The sequence below is a fragment of the Triticum dicoccoides genome, chromosome 3A, assembly GCF_002162155.2.
Source record: "Triticum dicoccoides isolate Atlit2015 ecotype Zavitan chromosome 3A, WEW_v2.0, whole genome shotgun sequence".
NCBI classification, from domain to species: Eukaryota; Viridiplantae; Streptophyta; class Magnoliopsida; order Poales; family Poaceae; genus Triticum; species Triticum dicoccoides.
Genome location: NC_041384.1, coordinates 640,449,064 through 640,465,970, shown reverse-complemented (window position 1 = coordinate 640,465,970; position 16,907 = coordinate 640,449,064). Strand labels below are relative to the sequence as shown.

General features: G+C 45.3%; 1 protein-coding gene across 1 annotated transcript; it reads right to left on the bottom strand.

Moving 5' to 3' along the window:
* Nucleotides 1–14,849: 14,849 nt before the first annotated feature.
* LOC119272722 (GRAS family protein RAD1-like) lies at nt 14,850–16,403 on the bottom strand. Its single transcript, XM_037554139.1, has one exon. The coding sequence runs from the start codon at nt 16,401–16,403 to the stop codon at nt 14,850–14,852; it is 1,554 nt and encodes a 517-aa protein (XP_037410036.1).
* Nucleotides 16,404–16,907: the final 504 nt, after the last annotated feature.

Sequence of the window (16,907 nt, the reverse complement as noted above, 5' to 3'; positions counted from 1 at the left end):
TCCTTCATCTTGTCTACTTTCAGCTTCTGGGTCCTGAGTTCTTCACCAATTGCCTTATTGTCAAATATTGCTTCTTGTAGGTCCATCTTAACTTCCTGATGTAACACTCCAGATCCTGGTGAATACACCAGCTAAGGTTAACACTCCAACGTTTGCAGATAGATGCTCCATCAGCTTTCTACCATCCAATCCTTCCATGCATCTGCATGCTTTAACTCCGCACGGTGACAATAGCATAGGCGGGCGATAACATCATGGATAGCCGTGTTTTTATTTTATTTTATTTTGCTCTTGTCATTTCCATGAGTTAATAACTCCTGCCTTAGGGTTCTCTTGACAAAACTTTGAGTTACTAACTCTCCATGCTCCGGTCTTTCTCCGATACACCTTGATCTCGGTATTGATAACTTCCATAGTCTGCCAGGTTCCATAAAGGTAGCCTTCCTGGGTCATTCAAATTTGGGAATTCTTCAGAGCCTTCAAATTCTCCAAGTCTTCGGAGTCTTCAACAGTTGTAGTTTCCATTTACACGGTAAAATCCTCTTCATTCCAAATGGTCTTAGTTGTCCGATATCTTGTCTCCTTGGAGTGGTCTCATCAGTCAAATCTTCGAGTGGTCAAAAGGGAAAAGGGTATGCTCTCACTAAAGGAAATTTTTGAATAAGCTCAGAAGAGAAGAGAGGTAAAAGATCTTTTGAAAGGGAAAGTTGTAGAGAAAAATCTTTGCTATTGGCTTGCCAGTTTCTAGGGTCACGTCCTACAGTCAACATGTGCTCTGATACCATCTTGTAGCGACCCGACCCGAATGGATCAAGTCTCTGTGCTTTCGTGTCATCCCTGGATCGGTATGCTGACACACACAGTACTCGAAGGATTTATAACAGAGGTAAATCACATGTATAAAGTAACGTAAAAACTATTACCTCAATCCAAAATATAGCGGAAGCAACAAGGTTGTGGATTCCCATCAACACCAACGGCAAAGTTGAGTATAGGAAATCGTAACCCTAACGTACCACTTACTCGTCGTCTGAAAAGTCTGCAACATGAAAAGTTGCAGCCCGAAAACGGGTCAGCACATGGAATATGCTGGCAATGTAACACATAGAGAGTAATGAAAGAATAGGCTATACTACATGCATATATGGCTGGTGGAAAGCTCTATGATTATAGTTTTTGCGAAAAGCCAATTTTTCCCTACTTCAAAGGAATAAAATTTATTTAACTATCATGGTGGTTGTTAAACATTGAGAATGGTTGACAGCATCCTCAATCCCAATTAAAAGTACTCATTAAACCCAAACAAATTATAATAAGTAACGTGTTGAGATCAACAGGATAATCCAAGAACTAGATACTCAAAATGTCCATAACCGGGGACACGGCTAATCATGATTAGTTTGTTACTCTGCAGAGGTTTGCGCACTTTTCCCACAAGACTCGATCGCCTCCGTTTGGTTTCTCGCACTACAGGGTGTTTGAGAAGGCGGATGACCGAGACATAGTCTTTCAGAAGCGCTAGCACCTTACATGTGGGGTAAACCGGTACACCTACATCCCCTACATCTGCTAGTCTACCCCGTAAGAGTTCGCACAACTTAGTCAACTATGCTAGAGCCCATAGTAGCATGTGGCTGCACACGGAAGTTTCTAGCATGAAAGATCTTATGATCCCTTTTGAGCCTGGGTGGCGGTCCGAAAAAAAAAACAGGCAAGTCCTGATAGACATCAGGTGCCTCAATCCACCCAGATGTGTGTTTAAGTTGCCACCTTAGATAAACCATTAAAATTATCAATCTCACATCTGTCATGGATATCACTCACCCAATCCACGTCTACTAGCATAGCATAGCATAATAAGCAAACGTAGAAGTAACTCCCAAGGTTTTATAAGTAACAGGTAATAGGTACTACCTCAATTCTACTTCCCATCTCACAATTTAATTGGATCCTAATCATGCAATGTGAGAGGATTGATCTAATGCAATAAAACATGGGTTGTAGAAAAGATATGATCAAGTGTTACTTGCCTGCAATGTTGATGAAGATGATTCGCACTCAAAACTCTTGATAGATCTAATCGTCATACTCCGGTCAATCTATCGTAGGCAAGCAATAGTAACCACACAATAAGTACTCATCTAATGCACAGGGAAAAATCGAACAAGAGAACGAACCAGAAAGTTCAACTTAAGAACTCCGGTTGCAAAGAAAGAACGAGCCGAACAAACGACGAAAAACAAACGGCGGAAGAAAAACAACTCGGTTCTAGCAAGTTGAATCTAGGTCAAAATTTTACTGTAGCAAAAGCTTGTTCAAGTTGATTAGACGAAACGGCGGTTTCGAGATGAAACTCCAGGCGCTTGAATCACCTGATTCCGATAAACGAGCGAGAAGATAAACTAGAACGAAGATCGGATCTGAGATCGCGATCGCGGAATAAATCCGACGAGAAGAAAAAGAAGAACGGTTATACGAACAGACGTCGTTAACCGGGAAATAATCGGTGATCACGTTCGTTGAGACGAACGGTCCGAAAGAAGAACGAAAACCAATCTAGGGTTTTCGGGAAAAGAGATCGAAACGAAAAACCGATCTAGAACACCGGAACGGTTTAGCGAAAAATCGGAAAGAAAACGAATCGGTAGAGAAGAAAAGAATCGGAACGGTTTATAAGAAAAACCGAACCGAGGGAAAGAAGAGACGCGGCGCGGTACCTCCGGCGAACGGCGGCGACGGCGGCGTTGACGCAGGGCGGCGGCGGCGCGGTGACGCATGGTGGCGGTGGCGGCACTAGGGCGCGGGGTTGGGCGGCGTTGGGCGCGGCGGCGATGCACAAGGGCGGCGGCGCGGGTGAGAGGCGCGGGGTGAGGCGCGGCTTGGGTGGTGCGGCGGCGCGGCGTGGGTGTGGCGGCGCGGCGTGGGGCGGCGGAGAGGAGAGGAGAGGTGTTGGTTTGATGTGTTTAGAGGGGGGGTGCTTGGGTATTTATATTGGGGAGGGGAGGGTTTTGCTTGGGGTAGGGGACAAGAAATAGACTAGGATTAGGAAACAAAAGGAAAAGATCTAGAAATAGATACGGAATAAACGAACATAGGACAAGAGTCCTACTAAGACTAGGAAAGCAAGAAGCGGCGGCTCCCTGGTGCACGCGCGCTATGGCCTCTTGGCCGGCCGGCGGCTAGTGGCTTGGGCCTTTGGCCCAAGGCGCTGCGGATTTTTTTTTTAAACGGTCTCGCGCGCAGAAAAATAAATAAAAGAAAATCTAAACGAACTCCAAAATTTAATAAAGTAAATTTTCCCCGACTCCTAAAAATGAGCCGAACAAAATGAACTTTCCTCCGGACCTAAAATAAAATTTTCAAAAACGCGCATTTTCCCTATCCGAATAAAATGCGAATAAACACCGGAAAACAAAGTTTGATCTATTTATTAAATCTTCACTTTTCCTGTATTTTGGGAAAGTCATATTATTCCCTCTCTTATATTTTTTTGATAACGGAAAATTATTGAAGATAAAATAAATAAATCAAATGACCCTCTTTTCAAATTCGAGAAAACTCTCAAATATGAAAATAACGAAATCTCCAACTCTCTCCGAAGGTCCTTGAGTTGCGTGAAATTTCTAGGATCGACCAAAATGCAAGAAAATAAAATATGCATGATGATCTATTCCAAATTGAAAATAAATTCAAAGGGGCTTTGAATTTAATTCTTTGAAACTCCCAACTCATATTTCATATAATTTGAAGAAGTCATTTTATCTTCTCTCGTGAAAATCATTGAGTCGCATAAAGTTTCAGAATTGGGATATTTCCAAATGAAATTCAAATATTCTCAACACCCCTTGTCATTTAAATAAATGGAAGAAGTCATGTCATCTTCTCTCCGGGGTTTTGTGATGAAAAGAATTTGAATTCACGAAGATCAGAAAACCAATATGAAAGTTTGGGAAAGTCCTTTTATTCCCTCTCATTTAACTTTCAAAAAGTTTCGAATTCACTCACTTTCAGTCAATCAATCAAGCAATCAATCAAATCTATCTATTTGTTTATAACATTCCAAAATTTAGAATTTTGGGATGTTACAGCAATGGGAACTCATATTACCTGGAGCACTGCTTATCATCCCCAATCCCAAGGCCAAGTCGAGCGAGTCAATCAAATTCTTGAAGACATGCTTCGGGCTTGTGTTATTTCTTTCGGCAAGAAGTGGGAAGAATCTCTCCCTTATGCGGAGTTCTCTTATAACAAAAGCTATCAAGCCAGCTTGAAAATGGCACCCTTCGAAGTGCTTTATGGACGTAAGTGTCGAACCCCTCTGAATTGGTCAGAAACTGGGGAACGGACGCTCATTGGTCCAGACATTATTGAACAAGTTGAAGAGCAGGTTCGCATTGTCCGGGATAATCTCAAGGCGGCCCCGTCCCGTCAGAAGAGCAACTATGACCGGAAACACTGGGGTTCAACTTATCAACCTGGTGAACAAGCTTATCTGCGTGTCACTCCTTTGAGAGGCACCCATCGGTTCGGAGTCAAGGGCAAGCTAGCTCCGCGCTACATTGGTCCTTGCCGCATTCTGGCCCGTCGTGGACTGGTGGCTTATCAATTGGAGTTGCCACCTCAGTTCTATCATCTTCATGGCGTCTTCCATGTGTCGCAACTTCGTCGATGCTTCAAGGATCCAGAACCTGAAGTGGATCCGGAATTGATTGAAGTTCAAGATGATCTCACATACAAGGAGCATCCGATCCGCATTCTTGAAGAAGCTGAACGTCGAACGCGCCAGAAGGTTACCAAGTTCCTCAAGGTGCATTGGTCGAATCATACAAAAGAGGAAGCCACTTGGGAACGCGAAGATAGCCTCCGGGCTCAATACCCCGACATGTTCCCTTCTACCTCTTAATTCTTGGGACGACAATTTCTTTTAGAGAAGGAGAGTTGTAACACCCCGGTGTGATGATGCTACAGTAATCCCTGGGATCAAGCTAATCATTTTGCTATAACAGTGCTTGGTCACTTTGAGCAATATTCCATTTCAATTCCAGTTGAATTCAATTTCAAATTATGAGTGAAATTCAAAATTGCTCAAACATGAAAACTAAAATGTTCATCATGTGCCAAATAATCCAGAACTAATATTGGTGGTGAACCAATATTTTTCGTAAAGGGTTTAAGTGGCCTAATCTACTTAAAACAGTGACCTAAGCAATAAATTAAATGCCTTTTTAATTTATAAAATTGGCAACTATTCCAAAAGCCTCCCACCATTTTTGTGGCAGTGCACTTTAATTCTTTGAAATTTTTTTGGCCAGTGGCATAATTTTGCAAAGTCATTAATGGCTAAAAAGAAAATGCAAAAGCTTAAAAAAAGAAAAAGGAAAAGAAAAGGGGAAGGGGTGGGAGAGCCCTAGCCTCCCCTTGGCCTCGGCCCACCTCGGCCAGCCGGACGGCCCACAACCCCTGCCCCCTGGACCTCAACCAGCCCAGCCGGCCCAGCTCCCCGCACCGCGCCTCCCTCTTGTTCCACCGACCCGGAGCGCGCCCCACCGCACCCGCTCACCAGCATCGAGGAGGATAAGGCCTCCACGCCCCCCGGCGCCTCAGACCCTTCTCCCACTCCCCCTCGTCCTCTCTGTCTCTCCCTCTCCCCACCAGATCTGCCTGCTCGCCTCCTTCTCAGATCCACCACCCGAACGCACCTGCTGCCGCGTGCCGTCGTCCTCGCGGTCCCCATTGTCTCTGAGCCGAGCCATCATGCCATAGAGCTCCGCCGCGAAGAGCCGTGTTGTCTGGTGCCCCTCGTTGGAGCCGGAGAGCTCCACAGCGAGCGGTGCCAGCCGTCCCCTTCCGCCGCTGTCGCCGGCGAACTTCGTCATCTCCAGCGACTGCTGCTGCTACTAAGTTGACACCGGGCCACCTTGTGCATCCTCGGTGAGCCCCTCATCCTTCTCCCTCTCCTTGTTGACTCTGGCACGCCCCCTAGCTGCTTTCCCCACGCACGCTCGAACGCGGCGCCGCGGAGCTCATCGCCGGCGAGTCTCCGATGACCAGTTAGTCACGGGCTTATGCCCATTAGCTTCACCGCGCCGCGCAACACCTTCCTAGCCCTTTCTCCCGAGCCGTAGCACGTCGTAGCTCCGTTTCATCGTCACCCATAGCTGCTCCACCGCAAACCTCGTCGCCGGCGCCGTTTCCGGCCAAGTTCGCCCGTGCCACCACCACCAATCGACGCGGCGTCGAGTGGCCATTCGAACGGACCCAGCCGCGTGTCGAACGGCGCCGTAAAACGCTATTCCGACGAGGCCCGAGCGGCTCCGTCGCTCTCTGTGTCGCCGACGGCTGAACGCCGCACCGACGTGGCCGACCGGGGGCCACCCCCAGGGCCACTGCCCGGTGGGTCCTAGGGGCCCCAGCTGACCCGTTGACCCTGGTCAACTGTGCTGACTTGGCCCTGCAGCCACTAACCAGTGGGCCCGTCCCGTTTAGTTAAGTTAATTAACTTGGTTTTAGTTAAAACCTAATCTAATCGTTAATTAGTCACCGACATGTGGGGCCCAGCTGCTAATTAACCATGTTTAGTTAAAATAACCCACTGTTAGCCCTCTGTCTATGACATGTAGGACCCACTGGTCAGTTTGACCAGTCAGCGGGTCTGTTGACCTGCTGATGTCATGCTAACACTCTGCTGACATCATAATTTCTTTTTTGTTAATATAAATAATTCCAAAATATGTTTTAAACTTGCAAAAATCATAGTAATTAAACCGTAACTCCGATGAAAATGTTTTCTACATGAAAGTTGCTCAGAAAAATCCAACGAATCCGGATACATGTTCCGTTCATCTGTCACATGCCCCTAGCATGCTGAACTTGGAACTTTCCCCCCTCTTTTCCTTTGTTTGGAATCCACCTAACATCGGGAATTCATCCTCAGATGTTTATCCCCTCCGTCTGCAACATGTAGTACTACGTTAGGTCGGTCCTAGTTCTGCTTATCATCATGTCATGCTTAGCGTTGCATCTGTTTGCTTATATTTACTGTTTCTTCCCCCTCTTCTCTCCGATAGACCCTGAGGCCGATGATGCCCCGGTGATCGACAACGTCGACGACGACCCCTCCTTGCCAGAGCAACCAGGCAAGCCCCCCCCTTTGATCATCCCTATATCGCCCATTCCATTCTTTCATACTTGCATTAGATTTTGCTACTGTTATTGTTTGCTCCTATTCTGATGCATAGCCTGCTTTTGTAACCTGCTCATTGTTACCTACCTGCTTATCCTAAACTGCTTAGTATAGGTTGGTTAGTGATCCATCAGCGACCCCCACCTTGTCCTTGTTGCCCCTGCTTCATCATTGAAGACCTGATCAACGGGATCGAACACCAGGCCCCGGGACCGCACATCACTTTCCCCTTAGTTGCTCGACACTACTGGGTTACTATCAAGTACCGAGGGTGAGACCTCTTCAGCACTTCTGATGTTAACCTTGTAGTGCAGTCATTCGGTCATGGTCATCGAGGGTGATTTCCTCCTTAACCACTCCCGATACGACTCTGTCGTCCAACCCCTCAAGTATGAACCTCGGGGGTGATTCCTCTTACGTTCACCTTGATGATTACATCTAGTGGAATTCATCGGGGGTGATTCCTCGGGTTTTCCCCTTGATGTTTGAACACACGGATACTTGGACTTTACCACTGTTACTTGGAAAGACGGGTCGACCCTGAGGGGTACCCGCGCGAGCTTAATTGTGAGTGATGTGGAGTCGGGTTGACCTGGAGGGTTCCCGCGAGATAATTACGAGGCGTGGCCGGGCATTCCTAGCCCTTGCCGCAAGTCCTTGAGACAGGGCAACAGGGTCACATCTTTCGTGAGTCTCTGCTTGTTACCGCGTGCTCCTAATCCACTACGATTTGGACATTTGATCCGAGGGGCCTCTAGCTTGATAGCACTAACCATCACGTGGGCATAGTATGGGCGTACGTCGTATGCATCAACCGAAACTTAATAGACGTCAGCGACTAAGCGGCGCGCGCCGGGTTGGACTGGTAAGCACCTGCCTTTTTTAAGGAGGTAGCTAGGTCTGCTCACTGGCCGCCCTCGCAACGTGCAGGAGTTCCCAGGGAGATGGCCCATGACCCCTGGGGGCATAGGTTTAGTCCGGCATGCTGGCCTCTATATTAAGCCTAGGTCGGGTTGCGGCGTAATTGTTTGGCCGAGGCCGGGCATGACCCAGGAAAGTGTGTTCAGCCGGAGTTAATCGAGCGTGGTGGGTAAGTTGGTGCACCCCTACAGGGAAGAAAACATCTATCGATAGCCTGTCCTACGCTAACGGACACTTGGAGTTGTATCTCGATCGATACAACTAGAACTGGATACTTGTGATGAGAAATGGATAGTATGGCTCTGGGATTGCTTTCTCGCAGGGAGTCGAGAAAGGATCTCTGGCCGAGGTTGATAACACTACTACTACTTTACTTTATGCTACTGTTATCTCTTCTGATGTTGTAAGATGCTTGAAGATGCTGAAGATGCTAGTCTTCGATAGGACTAGACCTTCTCTCTATTCTGGCATTTCTGCAACCCAGTCCACATATACAGCCTTTCTTTGATAATGTTGCATATGTGGTGTAGATCCTTACTTGTGAGTACTTTGGATGAGTACTCACGGTTGCTTTGCTCCCCCTTTACCCCCTTTCTTCTTCTTTCCGGTTGATGCAACCAGATGTCGGAGCCCTGGAGCCAGATGCCACTGTCGATGCCTACTACTACGTGGAGACCGCCGACGACCAGGAGTAGTTAGGAGGCTCCCAGGCAGGAGGCCTTGCCTTTTCGATCGATTAGTGTTGTGATATCTTCTCGTGAGTCCTTGATCTTGATCGTACATATTTGCGTGTATGATTAGTGTATGATTGAATCGAGGGCGTCATAGCTACGCCTTCTTTGTTGACTATGTGGGCGCGGCCAACATGGTGTCGTCGCCATGCACGTCCGCTGGCGGCAATTGAGCAACTTTGACGGGATCCCCAGAGCAGCCGTCTACTGTCTCGTCTACAGCCCATGGACCCTGCTCCTTGTCGTCCCAACAGCTTTCTTGGGTATGTTTTCCAAAGATCTCCCATCCGTCGCCTGCGTCTTGTGGATAGACATGGTGGTGCTCACCGTCTTCCTCGCGTGGTGCATCTCCCTCAACGGGGCTCACTCCAAGAACTCGTTAGCTGGTCTTATGGATAAAGGCAAATCATGTGAAACCGATGATAAATTTCACATGTTAGCATCTATCTGTTAGTAAGCTCTTATTTAGGGCTCGTTTTTTATGAAATAATTGTCCCATATGCATGTTCCTGGTTGTTTCACAAACTTATTGGAGATTCAGTGGTAAATTAATTATTATACTCAACTGGAGTATTTAATAGTACAAGATTTTGTGCTTAGCTGCTTATTGTGCATTCCACCAAATATTATTAATTGACTGTTGTTAAATTGTTATCCAATTGGAAATTCACTGCATCCTATATACTTAAATCGTGTTTATATATGATATGCCCATAGTATGGTTCATCATGCCTTATAATATTTTGACTAATTCGTGATATTTTTAATGGCGCTCTCTCGGGGTCAGTGCCAAGCACACACGATCCTCAAAAAATGTAGGGTTTCTTTGTTCAAAGCAATTGATTTTTAGAGGACTCAAATATTAGAATTTTTTACATCACAGGTTGTTTGATTCACCATAAATCTGTAGAGGAACTCTTGCTATAATTTCTATATTTTCCTATAGTGTGCGGTGTGTTAAACACTCCATTGATTCTAGTTAAGTCATGTAGTTTTCCAGTCTCATGCCTTGTTATAGAAACCATGAAAATATGATTTATGACGGATCATTTGCTACGGTACGCGAATTACCAACATAAAAGACTGTACAAATATGCCAACGTGCTTCATGATGTGCCCATGTGCATTGAGTAGGAGGGCATGTTGATAGACGTACGCCTTGCCTCAAGCGTCGCGGGAATGGGCTGGTCCAATAATGTTACTTACTACGATTCTCTTAGTTCGTTTGTTTGATCGCTGCCTTGTCAAGTTATAGTTTGTTCTGTCCATTTTCCCCCTTTTTTATATTTTGAAATACTTATAATTCAGAGTACTTACCTCTAAATATGAAAAAGGTTCACCGTGCATAAAAGTGTTCATGTAGTGTAAAAATTGTTTGCTCATTTTCTTTCTTTTAAAAAAAAGTTCCATACCATTCAAAAAATGTTCGTGACATTTAAAAAATGTTCACGCATTTAAACAATATGATCATTACATTTCATATTGTTCATTTAATATTTAAAAAATTACGTATGACATTTATAAACTGTTTGTACATTAAAAATATGTTACATGACATTTTTAAAAATGTTCATGTATTGTAGAAATTTGTTCCCACGGTTTTGGAAGAATTTTCATGACATAGAAATGTTGATGCCATTTAAAAACTTGTTGCAACACACATAAAAATTTGATTGTTTTTTGGAAGATGCTCATGAATTTTCTGAAGAAAATCATACGTGTGTCTAAGAATGTTCACCATGTATTAGAAAATATATTAAATGTGCATTTGCACATACTCAACATGTATTTGGGAAAATGTTCAACACTTATTTGAAAAATGTTCGACGTGTATCTTAAAAATATTTAACCTGCATAAAAAAATGTACAACATGTATTTAAAAAAAGTTGACAAAGTATTTGAAAAAATAAAAAAGCTAGAAAAAGAAAAGCAATAAGAAAAAATAAGAATTGAAAAACTCTGAAAGAAAACCAACAAACCAATAGTGAAAACATACGGAAAAGATAAAGAGGAAAAAAATCAATAAACAGATAAAGAAAACATAGATGAAAAGGGGAAAAAAGTCGTGTGAAGGTTTCTAAAACCGATCCATACTGTGTGTTGAACCTTTCCGAAACCGCTTTATTGGCCCGACCTACTAGGCCGTGTGCTGAGCCGAATGCTAGAGGCGAGACGGTGCTACATCGCAAAGTAAGAAAGATATAGCACTAGTGTTGAGTAGGACCTCTAACGATGACATGCCCTCAAGCAAGGTATAGCAATGGAGGGAGGAATTGGCCCACCCACCATGAGATGGCTGAGGCTCATGACTCAAATTCAACCACATACTCGTGGGGCGCATACTTAGAGTTCAATTGTAAACCGACTCCGACCCATGTAACTCTAGCTCTCATACTAAAACAAAGTAATAACTCTAGCCCTCGTCCACCTATATAAGGGGAGGTAGGGGCCTCTCAATCCGTATGCTCAATACGTGGTCTAATACACCATATGTGCTCGCACATAAACCATACCTCTCATGCGAGGCAACCATCAATAATATCAACAAAGTCATGAGGTAGGGTATTACATCGTCTTTAGGGCCTGAACCTGGATAAATACTTGTCTCGCGTGCATCCCTATGGATTCTCTATGCGTACGCTGTCGCATGTTAGTTATGCTGGAAACAAACACTGACAATTCATAGATCTATGTTTAACCTTGATATTTGCATCCACACATCGCCGCGATCAAATCCATACATATATTATGAAGTCCTAGATTGCCTTCAATATATATTATGAAGTTCATAACCAATATTATATCCAAGCCATGAAACATAGATTACAATTTGGTAAGGAAATAGAAAACTCGTCACTTTATTTATTATCTCGTTGCCTTTGCCTTTCGGAAGGATGCAGTGCAAAAATGGAAAAGGAGAACCATCTTGGCGTATCTTAATCTCCCAAGATACTAGCCGCCTAGATGCATGCTTCTCTGCCTTGCCCTATACAGGAAGATTTGACGCCTGAGTGAGCACAACAGCCTCATTGAAATATACAATAAGGAGACCATATAATTTTAGAAAAATTCCAACTTTTATTCATTAAATAACCAAATTACATCAGATCAAAGAAATTGAACCACAGTCGGGCAAAAAAGATCTCTAATACAACCAAAAGTTACATTGAAGTTCTTTGAATTCATTGTCTCTACCTCTATGGATTTAATTTTCACTTCTCATCAAGCCTCCAATGAAAAGGCTAGAGAACATAAAACTGCACAAGTTGGACTAACTTCGTAGGATTTCAAAAGCCGCATAAGCCGCCCATCCCAATGGGTGAGAACATAAGATCGTTGAACACATTGTGGATGGGGGAGACGCTCCTTTCGAAGTAGGTTGTTTACTCGTTGCTTCATGCCGTATTATCGGGGAAGAAGATCAAAAACACAAAATAGTGAAATAGGAGAACCGCTGAGTAGACCAAATTCAAACTCAAGACTTGACATTACCACGATCTTGACAGGCCGAAGCATCAAATGATAACTCACCAGATCTAGATCCGTGGGACGATAACACCATAAACTTCCCAACGCGTGGCGTGTCAACTATGATGATTGGTACTTCTATTCCTTACGAAGTTGCCTCCACCATCGAACCGCCGTCGGCTTGGACACATAAAAGTAGCATAAAAAACTTAGACTACACTCCATCTTTGTTCTATGGTTCCCCTCGTCTCCTAGCGCTGAAGTGGCCACCGGAAAGGAGGTGAACCTGCGGAAACACGAGCTAAAAAATGGAGCTTCGCTTCCTCCGTCGGCTAGGGTTTCAACTGTAGAACCAAATTGGTTCGACTGTAATAAAAATGCCATACATATTGGCGTACATATGGTACAAATTAATAAAGATATTTAAAAGCAAGGATGCTAGCAGTGGAGTATAGAAGTGGGAAACACATAACATAGACATGACATATGTTGGTAAACAACTATGCTTGTACAGTATAAGCACCCTATTTAGAAAAGAATCAACTAAGCAAGGGAAGAGATAATATGTCGACATGCGAGGGGAGAAGGAAAGTGACAATCTATATAAATGGGAGAGGAATAAGGGAGGCAACAAAAATATTTAGTAAATCGACCATATGAGGTTAGGGTGAGGAAGGGATGACTAAAATGGACGGAGTAGGATTTTGTTTATAACATTTTAACATGGATAGAGGGAATTGTGGAATACCCTCATATGGCTAACTAGATATTTAGTATAGTACTAAGGCATGTCTACTAAACTCATGCACACAACACAAATATAGAATCTTATATTAATTAAATGAATTAAAGTTTCAACAATGACGAAATTTAACAAACCGCTAGCATTTTATTTTAGTAAGTTGGATGTCCTGGTAAAAAGTAGTTGGATGTAACAATAGCAAAACATCAGCTCTTATCTTACAACATCTTACGTTATAAAATTAAATTACTAATGGCTGCATCTTATCTAACAATGGCATCAGTTCAACTTAACAACAACAAACCGATAGCATATTAACTGATTAGTTGAATGTAAAGATAGCAAATCAGCAGGATCTTATCTCATACTACCATCTTATGTTATAAACTTAAATTACTAACAAGTGTGTCTCTTCTTATAGGAAATAGTTCCATCTTATCATATAAATTAAATAACAATATATCATCTTATCTTATAATATTGAACAAACATATTACCACTCGCAAATGGAAGAACGTCATTTTCAGTATGTCCAAAGTGGCTGGTAATCAACTTAATATGCTTATGTAGGTGTTTAATTACATGATAAGAAAGACATTAGAGATCAAGAGGTATAGATATTTTCTCGAGAAGTTTATAACTTATGAATGTATGGGCATGTATGTGAGTGTCCGTGACTCCGTGTTTTGCCCTGTGTATTTCAACAACAGAGTTTACAACTCAAAACAAAATTGTTTCAAATTGAGTATCGTCAATAGATTTTTTTGTAAGATTTGTAATCCTCAAATCTGTGATATGGATATGGAAGAGATTTTATTTGTTACTCCCTCCAATCTATATTAATTGAACTTCTTTTTGGCAAGAACAACGACCATGCTTATAGTGGCATCATCGTTCTCTCTTGCGCAAGTGCATACCTAGTTATCGGCTGTTGAGACTCCACTTCTTCTAGCGATGGATATCTCTTGTTCGGTTGAGACCAATTTGCACTAAGGGTAAGAAGAAACACAAGATCATAAAATACTAGTGATCCAATCAGAATTTATAATCACGCTAGTTTTACCTTCCGTGGACCACTTAATGGAACATGGCGAATTGGGCAATATGCCTCTAGATTAATGTTCAACAGTTAGGAGCGGTTGTTTAAAAAAACTTAGTGGACAGAGGTTAAACGAACACGAAATACAAAAAGTTTATAGTGCACTTCAATATGAATGGCTGGATTTAGTAGGTATTCTAAACCACACTCATGGAGTACCATGATACCGTAATAAATCTTAAAAAAACTCAAAGATAACCGAGACGTATAACAAAATCATCACATTTGCAGTGTAAAAAGTACTCCCTCCATCTCAAAATAAGTGTCTCAAGCTTAGTGCTAAGCTTAGTGCAAAACACTAAGCTTGAGACACTTATTTTGGAACGTGAGGGAGTAGTATTTACACTTTCTTAAAATTAAAATCAAGAGGAGACAATGAAAAAGTTTTGAAAGGAATTATATGGATCAGCCAGAATACCTATACAAAAATTGTCAAGCGGTACGATCACTATGTGGAGGGCCTTATAATAATAATTTATACAAGTGTTCAAGCACACGTAATATACCTTGAACATCCTCTACGCATAATCCTCCTGTGAGCTTCTCTTTATTTATCCACTCAATCCCATATGTAGGTATACTTTCTTCCCCGCCTCTCACCTCATCACCTCACAATCTCACATCCAGTCCATTCATGGATATTGTGAACATTCTGAAGTGGTCCGCAAAAGTGTCCGGCCGGCGAGAGGCTGTGATCAGTGTCTCTAGCATTTCCAGCACGAGGCGGCGATGACGGGCTTGCCCTTCCATCCAAGCACTAGGCACCCCTTCTCCTCGGCCACCGTGTACCCGCTGCCGCCGGCCTTCTCCTCCAGCCACTCCCGCGCCTTGGCCGCCATCTTGATCGGCAGGGACTGGAAGCCGGCGCGGCTCATGCGGCGCCGCCACTGGTCCGCGCGCTCGTGCCGCTCCACGCGCGCCGCGCCCTCGCACCCGACCACGTTGCGTATCTCGGCGCCATAGTGGAACTGCTCCACACGCGCACGCCTGGCGTCGTAGCGCGGGAGAGCCGCGTCCAGCGCATCGAACAGAGCCGCGTAGTAGTGAAGCGCCTCCATGAACCGCCCCAGGAAGAATGGCCCGTTGTGGCCGGCGTCCTGCTCCACGAGCACGAACGCCTTGGGCGAGAGCTTGCGGATGGTCTGCAGCACGGAGTTGAGCGCGCCGCGGCTCTCCTTCACCACGCAGTGCAGCTCCAGGACGCTGTTGATGGCGACGGCCTCGTGGGCATCGATGCACAGGTCGTCGACGTGGAGGCTCTCCAGGGTGCGGTCGACGGCCCTGAACTCGAGGCACATCCCGAGCTCCTCCGCGTACGCCTCGATCTCGCGCCCGACAGCCCTCATGGTGTCCACGCGGGCGCCGACGCCGGTGACGCGCACGCGTGCCGGCTTGCCGCCGGCCCGCGTGGCAAGGCCGTCTAGCAGGGCGCGCCACTGGTGGCCGCGGTTCAGGCCCATTGTCATGCCGAGGTCAACCACGTGGACGTTGCTCTCTCCATCGAAGGCTTCCAGGATGGACGCGTTCGCCACGAAGTGCGCGAAGCGCAGGTACGGGCACAGCTCGTACGCCACGGCGAGCGCCTCGCCGCGAGCTCCGTCAAGGCACGACGACCGCGGGACGCTGAACGCCATGCTCGCCGGCCCCAGCGCCGGTGGGTGCGCCAAGGCCAGCCGGTCCGCAAGGCCCAGCACGAAGCACGACGCGACGCGCTGGAACGCCGTGCCGTGCACTGGCGCGCCGACCTGGAGCTCCCGCAGCAGCGCCGCAGCCTGTGCGCGGTCGCGACAGGCCACCGCCTCGGCGCAGGCAACAAGTAGCTGCACGAGTCGCATACCGTCAGCCCCGCTGCCACCGCCACCACCCCCGACGTCACCCACAGCGACCACAGCCTCGCCTGCTTGTTCCTCGAACCCACCACCGGACACCGGCGGCGAGTGCTCCAAAGCCTCCATGGCCTCTACCTTCTGCTTGCATGTCTCAAGGACGTCGCGGAACTGCTTCGTCTTCCTGACGCGCGACGACTCGAAGTCGGCCTGCGCAGGCGGCCATGAGGCGTTGTACGGCGAGCTGAGGTAGTCGACCTTGGTCGCCTTGGGAGCCCGGGGGCCGAGCTCCAGCTCGACGCCGTCGAGCGCTACCTCCTCAATCCCGAGGTAGTGAGGATGCTCGTAGTCTAGTTCTTGATTAGTGCAAATTGAAGCACCTTCCTGTGTTTGCCATGAAGTAGGGAAGGGGTTGCGTGCCATGCCCACCATTTACGCGTGTGTGTGATGAACTGGATAGTGAATTAGGTCTTGTTGCAGCGCAAATGACCTACCTAATTTTAACTTGTTACCGGATTCAATCAACCTCTATATATAGGCACATATCTGCCTGCGCTGGGTTGATACGAGTATATATACGATGTGCGAGGTGGTGAAGTTAATTAATTCATCGATCTCGTCTAAAACAATGTCTCTGTTATATAAAACTCAACTTTTTTAATTAGAAACCAGATTTCGTATAACTCACTCTAATGCTCGAAATAAATCACCTCTTCAATTTTTTTTTTTAAGATCATGAGCACTAGCACCCACGACATATTTTTATAGAAGCCCACCCCGGGTGAGGGACCAGAAATTTGCTCCCGACAGGATTCGAACTCCCTTGCCACTAGGCTACAGCCTAGTTCTCACCACCTCTTCAGATTGATAAGGTTTTTAGGATGTACTAACTCCTTATTGCAGTGTGTTAAACGAAAAGAAATTGATATTTTAGAA